The sequence below is a fragment of the Punctularia strigosozonata genome, assembly GCF_000264995.1.
Source record: "Punctularia strigosozonata HHB-11173 SS5 unplaced genomic scaffold PUNSTscaffold_12, whole genome shotgun sequence".
Taxonomy (NCBI): domain Eukaryota; kingdom Fungi; phylum Basidiomycota; class Agaricomycetes; order Corticiales; family Punctulariaceae; genus Punctularia; species Punctularia strigosozonata.
The window spans coordinates 788,163-809,002 of NW_006767444.1; the positions used below are offsets into that span (position 1 = coordinate 788,163).

Consider the following 20,840-nt stretch of genomic DNA (forward strand, 5'->3'; position numbering starts at 1 on the left):
CATCCCCAGACAATCAATCTTCCACCAGGTGAAGCTAGCAAAACTGACAACACATTACGCAGACCAGTCTGACTTCTGGGGAGCCCTAATCTCCCTGGACCAAGAAAAAGTGTACAATAAGATTGAGCACGTGTACCTCTGGGATACGCTAGAGCAAATGGGATTTCCCAAAATGTTCATTGACACAGTAAAGCACCTGTACAACGGGGCTGAGACCCTGGTGATAATAAACAGTGTCCTGAGCACACAATACGGTGTGATCAGAGGTGTGCAACAGGGGGACCCTCTCTCCTGCTTCCTCTTCAACCTCACAATTGAACCACTCACAGACATGATCCGAGGATCAACGCTACAGGGGATGTGCATCCCCAGAATCCTGGAACACACTATTGTGTCCCTATTTGCTGACGACACATCAGTCATTCTACACCACCTCAACAGATTCGAGGACCTCACCGCGATACTGGACGAATGGTGCGCCACATCTGGTGCAAAGTTCAACGTCCTGAAGACTGGGGTGATACCGCTAGGCCCGGCACAATACAGAGCAGAAGTTGTGACAACGTGCAAGCTAGAGACTAGCAACGACTGCATCCCAGAAGGCATAAAAATAGGGAGCAACGGCGAGGCTATCCACTACCTGGGGGCCTGGATTGGAAATGGAGCCGACAATGCCATCCTGTGGGGCCCAACCCTGGAGAAGATCGATGTGGTGCTGGGCAGATGGGAGAGAAGCCACCCGACACTGGAGGGCAGACACCTAATTGTCCAGATGGTGATAGGAGGAATGAGCCAGTATCTCACAAAAGTCCAGGGGATGCCGGCCAAGATCAAAAAGACACTGACAAAAACGATCCAGACCTTCATCTGGAACTCTCCAAAAGCCCCACCAATCAATAAGGGCATGATGACAAGACCTGTACTAGAGGAGGAAAAAAAGATCCTGTGCCTGAAGGAAAGAAACAAAGCAATTCAACTGACATGGTTGCAATTGTACCTGAACATCGGGCCGACATGCCCAAAATGGGCATACCTTGCTGACGAGACAATGAGAAAGAATGTCCTGAAGTCACTAAGCAACTGGGATGGGAGCACCCTGATGAACTACTTTCAACAAGAATGGAAGCCTAAGACAAAGGGGGGCAGCCTAACAAAATAATTGCGAGACCTGGTTGTCACCGCTGTCAAACACGACCTAAAGTTCGATGCAATAGAATTCAGCACCAATGTAAGAGCCGAGCCCCCACTATGGATCCATATCGGAGGGGTGTCCACTGCAAAGTGCCTGCAGAACACACCACGAGCAAAGTGCCTGAGACAAAATCACAACTTACTAACTGTGGGAGACTCCGCACACTATGCCCACTTCTGGCCTAACAACCACAGAGCCCAGGCAGACTGCCTGTGCAGTGCGTGCATGAGGGCAAAGGCGAGAGGGTGCACAAACCCTGAAGCATGCCGCAAAGCCTGTGAGAGAATCAACAGTGAGCTGGGAGAAAGATTGCAACTCACCGGTCCCCAGTACATGAGGAGGGTCTTCGACAGCAACACCCTGTGCAGGGAGATACTCAACAATGAAAGGGGACAAATGCAGCCTTTTGACCCCGACCACATAGTGAAACAGACAAAGGACTGCTTCCGCATCTTTGCAGGGAACCACACCCCATGAAGGGCCCCGTCAAAACCACAAACAAGCCCCAGAGATACGTCAGCGATCTCAGTGGCAGTAGCGGGGGTCAGATGGTCCAAGGAGGGCAAGGAGACCAGACACCGGGGGGATATGGGCTGGGGAGAACAGCCCGTATAACCAAGGCTTCTGCACCCCAGGTGGGGACTCCACAACCTACACACAGGGGATCTACAAAGCGATAGCAAAGGCTGCAAGCCTAATCCCCACCTCAAAACCACTCATACTCCATGTCAAAAGCAAGGCCGTGATCCAGGAGCTCATGAAAAAAAGAGCCAGGAACGAGGATGGCGACTGGATCAATAAAGCCGAGTCCAATGCACAGAGGGCCGCAATTGCAAACATAAGGGCCAGAGAGGCTTGGACAGCATTCATAATGACACTCCTGAAAGGGAGGAACACATCAGTGAAGCAGGCGAGAGAAGCTGCAAAAGAGGTGACCGAAGCGGGACCAGTTGAGGAACTGACCGTGCCTCCCCCCCACCAGAGTTCACAATACACAGAGCAAAACTCTCTACCTCTACTCAGTGCACTCTATACTGGAGCCTCATCAGGAAAAAGAAACCCACAATGAGGAGGCACACCGCAATGAACCTTGACATTATAAAATGGGTGTCAGCCGGACTTGGGCATAAAACCCCCCCTCGGATGCCCAGATATGGAAAGCAACGTGTAGCCCGGTCTTGCTGAGAGCTGAATGTGCATTCCTGTACAAGACCGTACACAAAGTCCACCGGGTGGGCAGCTTCTGGGAGAAGATACAGAACTATGAAAACAGGGCAGTCTGCGGCGTATGCGACTGCACTGAATCAATAAAGCATATACTCACCAACTGTGAGGGCAGTGGATGCTCCATAATATGGTGACTGGAGGAAACCCTATGGAGCCACAAGATGTCCAAACCATAGCTAGGCTGTGCCTATGGCACCATCATGGTGTCATGCATGGTGAGCTTTGAAAATGACAAAGACGGGAGTATCAGCAGGTTCTACAGTCGGGGACACGCAAAGTCAACCAAAAACATGACCGATTTTTTACGACGCCAAATATGTTCTTATTGCCATTCTTTTGCTTTATATGTGCTACTATACATGCTAGTTTGAGGATTGCACGAGCAGATTTCCCAGAAACTGAGTCTATGGTCGATTCACCCCGAAAAAATTGGCACACCCCGAAAAATGCCCCTAAAATCACGAAAAAAAGCTCCTTTGCTTCGTTTTCGTGTTCTGTGCGTGTTTTGGATGGTTTGTGATGATTCTAACGAGCCGAAATTCGTCAGAAAAAAAGACAAAGACTGATCATGTGACTGACACGAACTCATCATGACCGCAAACAAATGTGGCCGTCCGCCGAAAAAGGCTCGAAAGCGGAACATTACTGGTTTACGGAATCAAAAGGCAACCAGTAACACGGGCAATGAGACCTGTGAAGTGGTTCTAGAAGGCAGAGAAGATGTTGTTGAGCCACCAGAGCCGTTTGACACCCATGAGGACTATGGCTCAGACTGGACTCCCCAGGCAGAACGGGTCGGACTGAAGCCCTCCATATTGGACGAAGATGATCTTGAAGTATGGGATCATGATTGGGTGGAGTCAGAAGAGGTGTGCCGGTCCATGGCTGCACTGGCCGGGAGCTTGGGGAAACTGATGCGAGGTGATGACGAATGGCTGCCGCCGAGAGAACAGGCTGCAAAAGCGAAGAAGAAACGTGAGTATAAGCATTCCACAGGCATGCAATGTGCTCACAATCGAGTTTCCTACGTAGCGAGGCCAAAAACTTACGCTATCGGCCCAGTTGTGGCAAATAAGTCTAAACGGTCGCAGTATCGGCACAGACATCGGATGCAGGGCCAAAAACTATTGTCGAACATGGGTTTCGAACACATTTGCATCCAGCAGGTCGAGGGGACAGTACCTGAGGTTGCAAGAGTTTGCCGCCACTCTGAGTCCCCATCTGAAGACGAGGATGAAGCAGATGGTGGTGCAGAAACCGAGGAGTCGGGCGTGGAAGGGGAAAGTGACAGCGGCAGCAAGACTGGGTCACATGGTAGGAGAGAGCGCGGGATGCAGCTTGATGATGAGAATGCGATGTGGATCGCGGGAGATGCGGAGCCAAACGAGCAGGTGGTTGATGAAATCCGGGGTCGGGATGATCTGCTGAAACAGATCGAGGTTGATCTGGCGAAGGCGTCGACAACCCGCAGCCTGAGAGATAACGAAGAGCCAGCACCTATAGTTCCGAGAGTTCGCCGCCGCTCTGAGTTGCCATCTGAAGACGAGGATGGGGCGGATGGTGATGCAGAAATCGAGGAGCCGGGCATGGATGAGGAAAGTGATAGCAACAGCGAGACTGGGTCACATGAGAGAGAGTGCGGGATGCGGCTTGATGATGAAGATGCGATGTGGATTGTGGGAGGTGTGGAGCCAAACGAGCAGGCGGTTGACGAAATCCGGAGTTGGGACGATCTGCTGAAACAGATCGAGGTTGATCTGGCAAAGGCGTCAAAAGCTGGTGCAACACTCACCTCGATCAATCAGCTTATGATCCTTCGCAGCTTTGCGATTTTGCGGGGCAAGGGTCTTGGTCGGATGGATGCAAGTCAGCAGATTGCGTTGCAATTGACAAAGTCGGATGGGATACATGTGGCGCGGCGAGTGTGATCCCTTGCACGACATTATCAGCTATACGAGCAGTTGCCAATCGAGAGGCGAGGAGGAGATCGAGGACGGTCTCTGCTCAACGATGAGCGGGTGCAAGCAGCATGCCGAATGTGGTTATCATCCCTGGAGTCTGGAGAGGTCACCCCAAAGCGATTCCGGCGTGCACTCAACAAAACAATCTTCATGACCCTATGCATTGTCTTGAGAAAGCCAATCTGTCTACGGACTGCGAGGCGCTGGCTGGTGAAGCTTGGATGGCGGCAAACACGGATGAAGAAAGGAATCTATATGGATGGCCACGAACATTCAGACGTTGTTGCCTACCAGCAAGATATCTTCTTGCCACAGATGGCTCACTACGAGAAGTCTATGGTGCAGTTTGTTGGGCCAGAGCTGCGGCGTGTTGAGCCAAACCTTGGACCTGGCGAGAAGCGTATTATCGCCGTATTCCAGGATGAAAGCTGCATCCATGCCGGCGAATACAAGAGTTCAGTCTGGTCAGACTAGCTTTTCGTCATTGCATGATGCAACTTATTGACACCACTATACAGGCTACGTGTTGATATTGGAGAGCAAAAGCTGATGAAGAAAAGCAAAGGTCGGATCATACATGTGTCAGATTTCATTGAGGAGGAAAACGGCAGGCTGGTCGTGTTGGATGATAACGGAAAGGTCGTGCGTGATGCTCGGTGCATAATTTACCCTGGAAGCAAGGGAAGCGCATGGTGGGACCACGAGCAGCTCCTTGCACAGATGGACAATGCTATCGACATATTTGAAGAGGCTCATCCAGGTTGCCAGGCACTGTTCATCTTCGATCAGTCTTCGGCACACGCTTCACTTGGTCCAGATGCACTCCGGGCATTCGATATGAACAAGTCCAACGGCGGAAAGCAGCGCCAACAACATGACACAGTGATCCCAATGAACAACCCTGCGGTTCAATATCGGGGCAAACCCCAGAAGATGACTATGGACGATGGTCGGCCAAAGGGCCTTGAGCAAGTCCTGGCGGAGCGAGGATTTGACGTGAAAGGTATGCAGGCCAAGTGTTCTCCCGTTTGTCCCTGGGAGAACGAGCAATGCTGCATGGCTCGACTGCTGAGTAAACAGGATGACTTCCGCAACCAAGTGTCCTTGTTGGAGAAGAAGATCACAGAGCGCGGCCACTTGTGCATGTTCCTGCCAAAGTTCCACTGTGAGCTGAACCCAATTGAAATGGTTAGTGATCCCTCTCCAATGTCACCAAGTCTCATTCTATTCTTTGCCTATAGTATTGGGGATGGGCCAAGTACCGCTATCGCAAAGTCTACAAGGATAAATTTGAGGCTGCGAAGCGGCATGCACAAGAGTGCCTTGACGCTTGCCCTGTTGATGTGATACGCCGCTTTTTCAACAGATCATGGTGGTTTATGAGTGCGTATCGCAAGGGTTTGACGGGAAAAGCGGCGGAATGGGCGGTTCGCAAACAGAAAAGCCATCGAGCTGTTTCCGAGCGTGCCATGATGTCGATAGATGCAGTTCTCGGCCCTCCGGCACTATGATCATAGCGTCCCGGGTCCCCTGATCCTTGCTAAAAAATTGGCACTCCCGAATTCTCGTGGGAAATTGGAAATGAGTGCAGATTTGAACGTTTTCAGGTAGTCTGATTCCGAATCCGAAGTCAGAAATGCCAAAAAAAATGTGTACGGGTCGCTACACAATTGGTTGACTTTGCTTGTCCCCGACTGTACAAGATCCTGATCGCGATGTTGGCCTACATAATATGGGTCATCAGGTGTGAACAGCGGATCCAACGCAGGGAGCACCCAGAGAAAAGACATACGCACAACAGGTGGGTAGCTAAGATCAACCAATGGCTGAACCTAGATAGGGTAATGGCGAACGGATCACGTTATGGCACAAAGGCCCTAGCAAGGAAAACGGTCCTAACAACCTGGATAGGCACACTAGATGATGAGGAAAGCCTCCCCAAGCATTGGATCTGGAAGGGCACGGTTTTAGTGAGTATATGACCAATACACAATTGGGGTGGATAACCCACCCTGTGGTTGGAGCCTCACACTCGAAATGCGTAATGCATTTCCACACGGTGTTACATGACTTCTATGACTATGAAACATATGCAGGCTGATACATCTTACCGACACTTTCACCAGGCGATAATCTCTTGGAGGTGGGCTTGGCCCGACCGTCTGAGAGTAGCCTACACCAAAAAAAAAACTAACCATTCAGGCTCCAACCACTCTAAAAAGATGAAGAAACCTCATTTCACTGCTGAGATCACACACTTCAACTACTGCTGCATCTACTATATAGATAGCACCCACATCCCATTTGTAACTTGTTCAAAGGTATGTCTCCTCCGCAATCACCTTAACACGGTTTTGACAGTATCACAGCCTCTCATTTGTTGCATTACATGAATTCCTTCCCCATACATCATTTTATTAACTAATTGTTGTTTGTGCACATTCTGTTCCCTCTACCTATGCCTCTCATTTACCTCGTACCGTTTGTTGGTCATTCAATTGATCCATTTTCTCGAACTTTGCTCATTTTTGTTTTTGATGCAAATATAAGGGTTTATGCACTCTACGCACCCTATGCCATACCTTACATTGTACCAACTATGTCCCTAATGCACTCTGCATGTCACAAGTGGACTTGTATGTTGATGTTCAATCTCCAACATCTGCATTGCTCAGATGCCAACCACAGCACATTTGACTATTAGCTGCCCTGATGTGCCTGTGATGTGAAGGAAGTGGTACAGTGTCGCGCAAACTGTAGTGCTAGTATATAGTCACACAGTTGCCTAGGGTCCCGGTCTATCTAAGTTGGGGATGACCTAGTTGAATCAGGAGAAAGAAATGGGCCGCTTGAATATAATCACATAAACAGAGAACTAAGCTGTGTCCTTTTGTCTGTACTGGAAATCTGTTCCCATGCTTATGGGGAAATCACTGAATATGTTATCAGTCTCCTGGGAGTGTTGTGTCACTTGTCATTCTTCTGGAAGTGTCTTGTTGCTTCAATGTATCCTATATCCTATATTGTATGTCCTGGAGTGATACTTAGATCTATTGCCTAAGTCAACACTCAAATATCTTCCTAATCTTACTCTTGCTGCTTAATTCCTATAGAGACTGATCTACAGTCTCTCTTGATCGCTCATCGATTCTGGTAAACTAGTAGTTGATTGCTCTGAAGGGCTCACGTACCCTCCTTTTATGGTAGTTTGGCCATTACCACTCCATCCAATCAGATCACAGGCTTACTAAGCGCCTGCTGCACCACAGCATGCTTACTAATATCCACAGCAAGCTTACTAATCTGCACAGCCTTGCACAGCAGCCCTGCATTACCATGACAATGGGTCTGAGTACCCACATATTCCCATTTTCTGAGATTTGTCTAGGTTGCTCTGACTGCTGTAGCTGTGGTATCTGACCATGATGGTGTAGTGGGCAGTCCAAAGTGGACATGAATGAAACTATAACGCTGCTAAAATGTATCTATAATAATGTGGATCGTTTCTGAGTATTGGGAAGGAAAGTTGTGTAACTAAGGATTGGCTGCTAGGAATACAGTCACACAAATTTTACTCTACAATATCTGCTTCTGGCTACCTATAGACAACCTTCATGTTTCTTGCCAGCATTCTATGTGTCTTGCACCTAATCACTTTAGGGGCGGGACAATGGAATATATTATCACAGTCGCTGTTATGCAATCAGTTTGAAGTAATTGGTATATTAATAGTTGGTCTATTATCCCACACCCCTGGGTATGCAGAGGGCTCATAAAAGATAATGTAATTGATCACTGTTTATATATGGCCATAACCCCCACTGTTTAGCAGCTGTCATCTGGGCCTATAGTGTTGTTATTGCCTTGTCATATGACACCTCACTGTGACTGGTTCTCATGATACAAGCCCCACAAGATACCCATTCACCTTGCAGACTCTGTAGTCGCCTACTTGGCCAGTGTGGGCTCTATCTGCTTCATGCAGCAGATAGGAGTGAAGCCAGGGAGGGTGGTTGCTCAAGTTTGAGCATATCCTGCATGTTCCTGACCTCGGGTCCAGTCTCCTGTCCTCCTACACCTCCATCAGCACCCAGAAGGTCACCCCACTGGGGGAAAACAACTACAACACTTACATCTACCACACCTGGATGCCTGAGATGAGGGTCTACCTCATTGAGCAGAAGGTCTCATTCATTGTCTCTGGAAAGGATTTGAGGCCCACCAACGGCACTGGGGCTGTGGCATGGAGGGATAAGGCTGCAGCAGCAGCAGGAGCCATCTATAGGATACTGAAATTGGGTCAGAGGGTGTGGTGTATGTGGTGGGGATTGAGATGGATCCGGTGAAGATGTTGTTGTCTAAGGGCATCTAGCAGCTGGACAACACAAGAACAAGCTGGAGAGCACAGCCAGTGAGCAGAATGAAGTGCCCAACCCATCTGTGGCTCTCCAGTAAAACATTCAGCACAGCCTACAAGCTAACATGGCCACAGCCACACGAAATAAGTGCCAGAGAGCTGGCAAGTCACTGCAGACAACAATCCTATGGTTTTTACGATGCACCCGGTGTAAATCAATGCAGCTATCGCAATGCACAACCCGCAGAGGGGACTCAGACTTGTGGTGGCAGCCACCAAGGTGAGCCTTTCTGCTTCTGTTCTACACATGTATCAGATTGCGGATGTTCTTGATATATGCAGGTGATAAATCCACCATTGGATATTGAGATGGACTTTTCGCACTCTTAGGCACCTGAGATACAGTGTAACAATGCTCCTTGATGCACTTCCCAAGGAATGGCCTTGTGAACTTTCTATGCACTGCCTTGCTCAAACTTAACTACATAAATCACTTGTATAGTGCTACAGTATACTGCTCCAATTTTTTTGAGGCTTGGCATCATGTTCTACAGTGATGAAGGGGTGCAGCAGCTAACAGCAGCAGATGGGGCAGATTTCGTTCGTTGATGCAGTCACATGATGTATTACCACCTGGGCTGTAATCAGGCTCTCAGATATGCAATACAACCACTCCATCAAATTAATACCAGTCAAGGATCTTATGCCTGGCCGTACCTTTGCATAACTTTTGAAGGTCATTAATCAATTTTAATGCAACAAGATGCTGCAAAGCTTGGCATGGCCAGATAAAGCACGTGACCGTTTTTGGCTCTGTGCCTGCACTGCCAGACACTTTTTGTCATATCATAGGCTTGTCGCAATGTATTAGATGGTATAGCTGCTGGATGTGCTTCATTTTCTGATGCCACCTGAAGTATATGCATGTATCTTCCTTTCTATGTAGTTAGATCTTAGCACTTGACAAAGTACAAGAGACTATACAGTGAGTGGGAATCACTGATAAGGTCGATCTTGGGGTGTATCCAATTTTTATTAAATAAAAAATGAGTCCAATCCCTTAGATATTGTAGATTCAAATGGGCATAGTGCATGAGTATACACTGAATTATTTTCACGGGACCAAATCATGGTGATCGTGCATGATTGCCGTGTGCATCAAGGAGTGTTGGTACACTGTAGAGGATGATTCTGAGGACGCTGGCAATCAAGGATCACAAAGCACATAATCCAACTCAGAGCCAGAGGCGGATCAGATCTGTTACTGGAAGCTCATGGTCATAAAGGAGATGTGTATGCTCTACGGCAACGATGCAACATTCCAATCACTGGGTCAATACGAGGCTATATACGACATGCTCCTGCACTGCAACAACATGCAGGTTGTCCTAGGAACAGGAACTGGCAAGACCATGCCAATCATTATTGCTGGCCTTTTGGACCACTTTCCTGGTTGTTTCACTAAAGGTCTTGGGGAGGACACGGCATGGAAGCTGCAAGGGGCAGGCGTTGAGCACCATGTGTGGAGGGAAGGACACATTACTTGTAAGTTTGGCCTACCCGTTGACCAGTCTTGCCATTCACAGGTAGCCGTGCAATGGGTTCCTGAGGAGTTTAAACCCCAGTAGTTGTGTGGTGAAAGAGAGAAAGAGAGGGAGGACTCCTTGCACAAATTGAGGATGACTCCATGAGGAAATGCTTTTAGGCACGATTAGTGTGGGACTCTGACCAGAAGGCAACATCGTGTAGCGAGCCATATGTATTTGGTATGTTGGAACCAGCATCTGCAAGCTTGCTCACTTACCTTCCCTTTTACTTACCTATCAAGTATTGTGACGTCAATCTGGTTCCATTAGGTCAATACCCACCAAAACCCCGCCGGCCTACCCAGTTATCTAGAAGGCTAGCTTCATCTGCTAATGCACCGGACCATGTTCTCAACACAATGTTGGTTTGTAGGGCTTTGGTACCAAAGCTGCAGGAGTCAGTCATCTTCTGGTCCATGTCCAGTCTCACGTTCATTGCCATGTTCCACCAACTAGGATTCTAAAGAACCTTGTCAAGCCTGGTCTCGGCTTGTGGTCCCCATTCCAAAACTCGACACATTGGCTCCCCAGTATCAGCCCAAAGAGCAGGGCATCCGGCCATTCCACGTCTGGGGCTTGCCATGTCCATAGTGCTTTCACGAGATGCCATATCTGCACTTGCCCCGGTTCCATGCACATAGTCAGGACATGCTGCATGGAGTCCTCAACTTGGCATGTGCTATATATGCCCCGCTGTTGTGTCTCTGCCCTTGCATGAATTCTGTTCCATTTGTTGCCCAGCATGTAGGTGTCATGCAGTGCCATCAAAAGAAAATAATGTGTCTCTCGTTGCACGTCTCAATGGTGTAGGGACTGCCACACTTGGCCTTCCATTGGAGAATGACCGGTGGCTGCTTTCACAGCTTCCTGAGCGAGGGTGATGTGGCGGTTAGCCCAGTCACATTTCACATATGACCAAGTGGCCACTTCCTGTACCATGGTGTATGTAATGTGTTGGGACAGCCCTTGTAGCTTGGCTCCAGATACTGACAACGTTGGGTCCAGAGTGCAATTGATTGGCAAGCATTCTTCAAGCCTTACCCTGGCATCGGCCATTTTGTCAGCACCCTCGTTTCTGGCATGATCAGCATGACCCTTCACCCACTGAAGAGTGATTGCGTGGGGGTGCCTTTGCATAACTTCCACTGCTTTCCAGGTTAGATCCCTGTTTGCAGTGCCAATGTACCTGTTGTCCTCGCGTTTCCTGAGGTTTGTTGTCAATTCCCCAACTACAAACTTAGAGTCTGTCTTGAGGCTCATTTGCGCAGTTTGTGGTACTGTACATGCTGCTAAGTGCACGGCGACCACCTTGCCCATCTGGTTACTTTGTACGAGATCAGCAGGGAGACGGGCACTGAAGTTGAGTGCATGGCCCTTGGACACATAGCCACCTGCACCGGCTACCACATCGGCATCACCATTATGAAAACAGGAGCCATCCATTGCAATGATCTGGGTCGGTGCATTGGGGTTTCCTTTGACCTGGTGAGGCAGGGTGTTGGTTGTGGCACCTGATGTGAAGATCCGGAAAATATACTGGCAAGCATTCCGTGAGTGGTCACACGGGGGTCAAAGGTGGACTGGTTAGCCTCGGCTGCTGGCATGATCCAGTCTGCCTTGTCATCCTCTGGTTTCCTGCTTTGGGGATCCCACTTCTCTGGGAGCATGTCAAGGAGTTCTACCGCTTTTTGGTAGCACTTGTGCGGGTTTTGGCATGTTGTGGACCGCCTCGTCTGGGCACAGTGAGCGCACACACAGTTACTCTGGTGTAGGTGGTTCAGGTGGGTGAGTCCTCTCGTGATTTCCTCAGTGTCACCAACTGTGCGAGCATTGTGATGTGCCCACAGACACTCTGCTGTTTGTGAGTGTATGACATGTCGTGCCCGTGGATCCGCATCCTTGTGGATCCAAAGTGGCATGGCATGGAGGATCTTGTGAGAGAAAGCTATACCCTCTATCCGCACCCCAAAATCACGTGCCGTCGACAACAGCTGCAAGAGGTCATCTGGGAGAGCCGTGTTAGACCCGAGGTTTGACTGCCATGACTGGAGGAAGGGATTTATGTGTATATTAGGGGGATGGCTTGGCTGGATTGCAGCAGAATCACTGCAAAAACTGCATCTGCAAAGAAGGCCCACAGCAGACACAAAGGGCTCAGATCTAAATACTCACGTAGGTCCGTGATTGCGATCACTTAATTCCACACCTGTAGGTTGAGGACATTCATGCCTCCAACTGCACCTGGTGCACGTAGTGTTTCGGCAGCTATGGGAGCCACTGTCTTGTCAGCTTGCATGAACTCACTTATACTCTGTGTTAAGCGTTTCTTGATGTCTTTCGGCATGCCCTGGACCTTGGTCTGATACTGCATCGTGCTCGCTACTGTGAGTTGGATTATCAGGTGGCAGCCCACAATCGTTGGGTTCAATCGTCCCCAACGTTTGAGGCTCCTGTCTATCTTTTCCAGAATTGGCAGCCATGGTGCGGTCGGTCTGCAAGCATTTCCGTACATAGTGCCGAGGACTCATATGGCTTCCCCATCACCCACCAGGTGAATGTGCAGCAGAATGTCTTCCAAGCATCCCTTTGTACAGCGTGTTTCAATGAAAGTCTTACGGAATTCTGATATTCATCCTTGATGTAACCGTAGAGAGCCTCAACTTGATCTTCACATCTTTCTCAGCATTTTTGGTGGTCACCTTATGCAGCTCCAGGGTCTGGCACTCTGTGGAACACCTGTGTGTTGTCTGTGGTGACTTGCCAGCTCTCTGGTACTTATTTTGCGTAGCTGTGGCCGCTTTAGCTTATAGGCTCAGTGGTGTTATTCTCAGGCCAGATTCACAGTGAGGAGCCTGTGAGAGGAGCTATACATGAGCTTATCATACCTGTCAGGCAGTATATGGTATTGAAAGCTCACTCTGAGAATTTACAGTATGAGATCTATATGGGCAGGAGACCCTGCACTATTGAAGGCTCAGGACATCGTCACAGAACTCATGGTGATGGCCGCAGTGGCTGGTGTGCCATTCATGACAAGTATGTACATGTCTGCCAGCTCCACAGCGAGGAGCCTGTGAGAGGAGCTATGCATAGGTTAATCATACATGCCGGAGAGGTCAGACGTAGGTAGGAGAACCACTCTTATGATTGGTATGTGGCTTACAGCATCTCACCTGTATCCTGGCTCACTCATTACATGAGAGTCAACACTAATGGGATCATCTCTGAAGGACTCTCCTTGTATAACCATGCAGCAAGTCAACCCTCAGGGTGCCATGACCATGATCAGCTGTGGACCTTTATGACAGCAATCATCTACTCTGAAGGCTGTTCCTATACTTGACAGTGGCTGTTGTGCCTGTACCAGCACTCACCCGCAATATCATGATTGTCAAGATGTATGTGAGGGTACAACAGGTGGTTCAAGACAAAGTCAAGGCATTGAACTTAGGTTGTCTTGTCAATTCCCTCGAGGTAGCTGATCACGAATGTCTAAACTGGCTGAACAAGCCAGGAACATGTCAGTAAAACATGGTCGGCTTTGCAGTCTATTGCAGCCTACTGTCGGGACAATCACCTGTCCACCATCTGGCAAAACCCCAGAGCTATAGAAGCTGTAGAGTGCTATAGTAATGCTATGGTAGTACTCTATAGTATATATAGCCTGCCATAGCAATGTAGATTTTTCCTGAGACAATGGCATTGTTGAAGATGACAGACAATGTAGCAGACCACAAGCTGTCGCTCTGGTCTGTCCATCAACAGTGGTATCCATCGGGTGCCTGGTATCAGTGACACCATTGGCCCTTTGGTCATGACGGACCCATTGGCCCATTGTCTTGTCCCTAGACACTGGCATGGATGTTCAGGATATAACACAGAAACTTGAGGTATTGAAGTTGGCTTGTAGTTGCTGCATCCAATGGGTGATCAAGCTGGATGGTTACCTATGCAAAGGGGTAAGCAACTAAGAGTGGCTACCAGTTACTCACTAAGATCTTCTCTAAAAATATATGATGCAAGTAAGATCATGAAGTGACCAGAGTGCGTTCACACGGTAAGTTCTCAAGCGGCACAAGACAGAGAGTCATAGATCTTATATTGAGCACTTGAGTAAAGGTATAATAGAATACCAAAAGGTGAGGCACTGGACAACTTGACTTAATACCCTTGTTATTGTCAGCTTGTCATGTGTCAATCCAGACCGACCTACACCGATCCGCTCCGCTGATCGTCACCGATCTACACCGATCTTCTCCGATCCGATCTGTGACCCTTCACCGACTTCTTCGCCGACACCGATCCCACCTTTCCCAATTTGGTCGAGGGCGGGATATGCCTATCACATGCACTGGGCCACTGACGGCTCAACGCCCCGGTGGTTCCAGATCTTTGAACGGATTCAACTCCGACTTTCCTGATTCCTGTTCCCTTTGTCTGACATCATAGCTTCCCTTTGTAGACTTTAGTTTTCCGTCGCGAGCGATGGATCTTTTGGTCTGATCTTTCCACCTCTTCCGTAGATATGTTTCCTTTGTGTTCCATGCATAATGTCTCGTCTCCGTATGTTCCCTTTGTGCGCCGAACGGCGCCTCCGATCTCCAACTCTCCAACTTCGCTATTGTTCTCTTTTATGCATATAAACCGTCGAACTGTACCGTAGATAGTCAGTTCGAATATCGACTAAGCTTTGCTCTCTTCCTCCTGTGGACTCAGAGCACGTAGCAGCCTAGCGCACGAGCTTAGGCTTGGTCCACATCCGATCTCGGCTCCACCGACACTTCCGACTTCTCGACTTCACGCCGACGCGTCTCCGACTCTACCCCTTGAGTTTCTTCCTTCTATTTCATTCTATTCTACGTATATACATTTCGGACTTTGGTCCTCCGACCCCGTTACCCCTTGTTTGTATCCGATCTTGACACAGCTGAAGCATGTGGAAGTGGGTAAGATAATCAAAAGGGTGAATGGTGCATCAACACCAATTACTGAAAAAGCAAAGAAGTACTTGGTCTCGATCTCGCCTCCTGATGCGAGGTTGAAGGCGATGTCATGGGCCTCGTCGTTGCCATCGTCTCTGGCAGTGTTGTTATCAGCATTGTTAGCATCGGCATTGTTGGCATTGTCGGTGTCATCTGCATCGTCTGCATTGTCGTCAGAAGACTCGTCAGAATCGTTGGCGTCAACAGGTTGGCAACATTGAGAGGTGAACTGTTGACTTGTATACACACTTGGATTGCAAAAATGCAAGAAGCCTCTGACAACGAATGGAGATAAATTCTACAGACTGCCACGCCTATGGGCACCAAGGAGATCTTTGTTTCATGCCTCAAAGAGAGACCAGCATGCCTGAAGGCGGAGAAGAACCAGCCAAAGGGCCTTCCTGAAATTCAGAACCTTTTGGGAATAGTTAGTGGTCCCAATGAATATCGGCTAGCGCATGTTGTGTTGAACATATGAAACCTATGTTTAGCTCAAGAATGGACAGGATACTGCTAATCCAGGGGCATTACTGTGGCAGTTTGTTTGGAATGTTCTTTGCCAGAAACACCACTATGGAGACTCTGAATCTAAGGTCCACAAAATGTTTATCGAACGCGCATAGCTGTGAGGAATACCCTGCTTCATGTCAAGAAAGCAGTGAAGGTGATCAGAAAAGAGGCAATAGGGCTTGGTTACACCCGGTCAGTTTCTTTTACATTGTATCTACAGCAGATCGTTGTTTGACATCTATTGATCAAGTGGTGAAGTTCCTCGGCTACAGACAGGAAAGGCTATGTTTGAATCTAAGGCATCTTTCACTCAAGCCTTTTAGAGTAGTCAGATCCTTAACCATGATGCTATTTGTCTGGAGGAGGACGACTTTTACCTGGTGAAAGCACCTGATGATAAGAAAGCTGTCGCATACATATTATGGAAGAAGGACGATGATGCAAATACTGCTCCTCATGAAGACAAGGCAGTATGTGTTGATGCAGTTACCCTGAGCAGTAGCAGACTAATTTTCCTAATTACAGTTCGGATACGTGGTTTACAATTTGGACCAACCGCTGAATGCGGTCCTCCAAGACAACATCGTACAAGCACTCAAGGACAGTAACACATACTGTGCACTTGCTAACCAATATAGCACTGCTGTGACACGCTCAGACAAAAAGGCATCTATGGGCCTAATGAGAAAGGCCCGAATTCTGTGCATCAGACAAACAATGTGCCCTACATCCCAGCGGACAGACTATCTAGTCATAGGGGGCTCTTTGACCCTGCAGCACCCCAGTTAGGACTGCCATTACATGTGGGTGAGGCTTTAATGGGTATGTCACAAAGTTGGGATCATCGTATCACTACTGAGCATTTGCGTAGTCTAGCAAGTAGTCAACTTTATGCTGCTGGAAGCATTTATGGCACATCAGGCCAAGATCATGATGGTGAACAGATTTTCAACTTTTATTGGTCCATGATTTTTTTTTACAACTTCCTAGACCAAAACCCAAGAAAGCCATATTGGGATATCCAAATTTGTCCTGCTTTACATCATATGCTTATTGTGCAGGGCTGCATCCAGACAATGATGCCACAGTTTCCATGGGAGAAGTTGTACACCGCCCTGAACCTGTAGGCTCATTGCATTTCTCATGTGACTTATCTGACAATAGTGCAAGATGAGTCCATGAGAAGGAAATGTCTGCGGTGATTACAAGGTCGTTGTCGAACGTTAGGGGGGGGGGGGAACACAGTGGGATGCTACCAATGATCAACATGGTGCAACCACCAACCCATGTAGCTGGACGACTGCAGCTTGCTACAGAAAACTGGCTATAGAAGGATGTTGGACAACTGTGGATGTGATGCCGAAGAGGTTCTACGGCTCATTAGTAGCGCAACTGGAGCCCGAACAGAATAAGAATCCATTGTATTAAGTACAATGTCACCAGCAACATGTATTCATGAATTTCCCTATAACCCACTGTAGGTAGTGCTATCTAATTGCATTGTGTCTCCTGGGCAAAGGCCAACATAGCATCTGGGCAGATCGTATCTGCGGTGCCGAGCATGATAATTCCCATCTTGTAGCGACAGCTTCCCAGCTACGGTAGAGTGACTGAAGAACATTCAATTGAGGTCATCATGAGTGAGCCTTGGCATTCTTGCCCCCATGGCCACAGTGTCTTGTCGCCGTTGCGCTTGCTCATCGGGGTTGCCGGAGACCACGTTCCCATAGCTTGGGGTCTTCCACGGTGTACAGTACACCCTGCTTCAAGGTTCTCTACGATCGCAGTGTCTACCTTTTGCATATCCTCGCCTTCGGCGATCCACCTTGTGATTATAGGGATGCCAGCTTTCGTTGACCATGGCGTATCTTTCTCCTCTGAAAATCTTCAGTTTCGTCTCACCACCTGAAAGAAAAGGCATAACCATCCTCTCGATGGACCTGTCAACTTGGTTGCCACGGAATCTGAACTTGTACCCAGTGCATGTGTAGTTCAAGAAGAAATAGATCAATCACCCTGATTTCGTTCTGAACTCCAGCAGCCTGTTCCACAAGAACAGTCTTCACCTCAACTTCAACAATCTCTGCCTTGGCAGTTAGACACAGGACCGGTGCAATGAAGATGGAAACACACTGCATTTCTGTTTCATCAGATGCCTAAATATGTGCTGGTAGTGTGCGCGTTTGTCTTCGCCTTGATTGCGACTCGGTACTTCATCGCCGGTGAACAAAGGTGGGAGGTCATGCTCGGCAAGACCTAATGCCCTCATCCCGAGCATGCTGTTTGTTATCATCAGCAAAACGTTGAGGCATGTATTGAGCAACGTGTGCCAGATAGCTGCCTGAAAGTTTGCCATCGTATTGAAGATATTGTTTTTATAGGTGATCTTGATGTCTCGCCACAGTGGAAATCCAGACGTACACTTTGTGTCAATGACATAACCAAAACAGTGTAGGCCGTCATGCCTCCATAAGTTTATGGCCTACGAGAGATTGTGAGAACCGGTGAATCGAACGTCCCTGACTTAAACTCGAATGCATCGTCTGGCGGGTCTGAATCGTCATGGTCACTTTTGGCCTGTTCTTTGCCCTTTCCTTTGGCCGTACTGTTGTCTGTGGTGACTTGCCAGCTCTCTGGCGCTTATTTTGTGTGGCTGTGTCCGCTTTAGCTTGTAGGCTGTGCTGACAGTTTCACTGGAGAGCCACAGACGAATCGTTCAAGCCTTCATCCCCGAACATAACCACCGCCTGCCGCGCGCCGGAGGTGCCGAGAACGCCGCCTATCGTGCTCAGGCCGCTCCTGGCTCCTCCGCCGCCCAGGACGTCGTTTGCGACTTCTGCGGCTACAAGGGTCACTCGGAGGCCACCTGCCATCGCCGGAGCGCCGCCAGGGACGCCGCACGCAAGGAGATCGCGGAACGCGAGTCAGGACGTCGCACGCCGCGCTCTCAGACCGCCAAGGCCGCCTCTGAGGCCCAGGACCCCCCCGGCTCTCCCCAGACCGCCGGACAGGCCGTCCACGTCGAGCTGACTGGCAATGCAAGTGTCTCCTCGTTGTCTGAGCCCCTTCCCGCCGTTCTAGACGTCACCAGCGCTGACTGGACCGCCGATACAGGGGCCACTGCTCGTATGACGCCTCACTGTCACTGGTTCGTCTCCTACATGCCCTGCAACGTCCCCATTCGCCTCGCCGACTCGAAACTCGTCTACGCCGTCGGTGTTGGCTCGGTTCGCTTCCAGCCGGTGGTGGAGGGTCAGGAATCGCGTCGAGTGGAGTGGACCAGGGTGCTACACATCCCAGAGCTTCGCTCTAACCTCCTATCAGTCCTGTATCTCACTCAGCACAAATCCATTCGCGTTGCGATCACCAGGGGCCTTATGGCCTTCGTTCGAGGCACCACCACGCTTTTCCTCGCGTCTGTGAGCGATTCCAACGCCGCCATCGTCAACGGGCCTACCCTGCCGGCCCTGGAGCACGCCCAGCCCGCCAGCACCTGCACCTTAGACCTCGAGCTCTGGCATCGGCGCTTCGGGCACGTCAACGTCGACTATGTGCGCCGGATGCTGAAGGAGGACAGCGTCTCTGGCCTCGAGCTCGACTCGGACGCCGCTCCAGACGCCATCTGCGAGCCTTGCATCTCGGGCAAGCTGCACCGACCTCCTGTGCCTCTGAGGGCCTCCCGGCGCGCGTCAGAGGCCCTGGGTCTCGTTCACATGGATGTTCACGGCCCTATCCCTGTCCAGACGCCTGAAGGGTACCGATACTGGGTGATCTTCGTCGACGATGCCCACCGCTTCTGGGTGGTGGTGCTGTTCCGGTGCAAGAGCGACGCATTCCAGGCCTTCCTGCGCCTCAAGGCCTTTGCTGAGCATCTCACCGGACGCAAGATCGGCGCACTACGCGACGACAAGGGCGGCGAGTTCATCTCGAAGGAGTGGGACGACCTCTGCACCTCCGAAGGCATCCGACGCGAGCACAGCGTCCGCAACGAGCCCCACCAGAACGGCGTCGCCGAACGCGCCAACCGGACTCTGGCCGAGGGCGCCACCACTCTCCTCAGCGAGTCCAACCTCCCTCCATCGTTCTGTGGCCTCGCCGTCGCCGTCTACGTCCATGTGCACAACAGGACACCCTCCGCTGCCCTGCCCAAGGGGGCAACACCCTACTTTGGCTGGTACCGGGTCAAGCCCTCTGTGGAACGCCTGCGGGTCTTCGGGTGCGTTGCCTACGTTAACATCCAGAAGGACAAGCGCCGCGGCCTCTCCTCCCACTCTGAGAAGTGCATCTTCGTCGGCTACGCGGAGGACTACAAGGCCTGGCTCTTCTACAACCCAGACACCCGCAAGCGGATCATCTCTAACGCCGCTATCTTTGACGAGCGGTACTTCCCCAGAGCGTGTTCTACCGCCAGCTGGGACTCTGCTGCCTCCGACTTCGTTCTCTGCGCCCTGCCTTTGCTGCACGGTGCTCCTCGCTCTCCTCCTGACGCACCTGCGCCGGTTCCGGGAGGAGATATGGCACCACCGCCGTTTCAGGATGCTCAGGACCTCCCTGAACCGGGGGGAGATCTGGAACCGCCTCATGTGCCGCCTGTCGCTCCTGCCAGAGTCGAGACTCCTCCGCCGTCTCCTGAGGCTTCGTCCTTGCCTCCCACTGGTTCTGCCTCGCCTGAGGCCTCCCCATCGCCTGTCCCTCGCTCTGCAGCGCCGTCACCGGACCCGGAGCACGCTCCTACGCCTCCTGAACGCCCTCCGACGCCATGCTGGTGCTAGCTGGCCTCGACACCGTCTACGCCGCTCCTTCGTCGCCGGACCACCTCTCCTTCCCTCAGAGCCTCGAGGCCGCCTTCCAGGCTTGCGCACTGAAGGCTGAGGCGCGGGGCAACGAGCCTAGGTCTTTCCGCGAGGCCATGAAGCGTCCTGACTCGGATCTGTGGTACAAGGTCGCCATGGAGGAGATCGAGGCCCACATCGCCAATGGGTGCCCTACTCTACCTGGCGATCTGCACTCGCCCCGACATCTCCT

The 20,840-nt window shown here is 50.2% G+C and overlaps 4 protein-coding genes across 4 annotated transcripts; 3 read left to right on the forward strand and 1 right to left on the reverse strand.

Annotated features, from left to right (window-relative positions):
* Nucleotides 1–331: 331 nt before the first annotated feature.
* PUNSTDRAFT_74149 (uncharacterized protein) lies at nucleotides 332–1,159 on the forward strand (the record flags this gene model as incomplete). The annotated part of the gene is made up of 1 exon (XM_007387002.1): nucleotides 332–1,159. The coding sequence occupies one exon, from the start codon at nucleotides 332–334 to the stop codon at nucleotides 1,157–1,159; it is 828 nt and encodes a 275-aa protein (XP_007387064.1).
* Nucleotides 1,160–1,665: 506 nt separating this feature from the next.
* Nucleotides 1,666–2,261, forward strand: PUNSTDRAFT_46696 (uncharacterized protein; the record flags this gene model as incomplete). The annotated part of the gene is made up of 2 exons (XM_007387003.1): nucleotides 1,666–1,827; nucleotides 1,854–2,261. 2 exons carry the CDS (start codon nucleotides 1,666–1,668, stop codon nucleotides 2,259–2,261), a joined length of 570 nt encoding a protein of 189 aa, XP_007387065.1.
* A 748-nt stretch (nucleotides 2,262–3,009) lies between these two features.
* Nucleotides 3,010–5,891, forward strand: PUNSTDRAFT_115780 (uncharacterized protein; the record flags this gene model as incomplete). Its single annotated transcript, XM_007387004.1, has 5 exons — nucleotides 3,010–3,394; nucleotides 3,452–4,341; nucleotides 4,369–4,844; nucleotides 4,899–5,568; nucleotides 5,622–5,891. 5 exons carry the CDS (start codon nucleotides 3,010–3,012, stop codon nucleotides 5,889–5,891), a joined length of 2,691 nt encoding a protein of 896 aa, XP_007387066.1.
* Nucleotides 5,892–12,598: 6,707 nt separating this feature from the next.
* Nucleotides 12,599–12,847, reverse strand: PUNSTDRAFT_36318 (uncharacterized protein; the record flags this gene model as incomplete). Its single annotated transcript, XM_007387005.1, has 1 exon — nucleotides 12,599–12,847. A coding segment is annotated over one exon (249 nt), but the record flags the coding sequence as incomplete, so codon positions are not given.
* Between the last annotated feature and the right edge of the window lie 7,993 nt (nucleotides 12,848–20,840).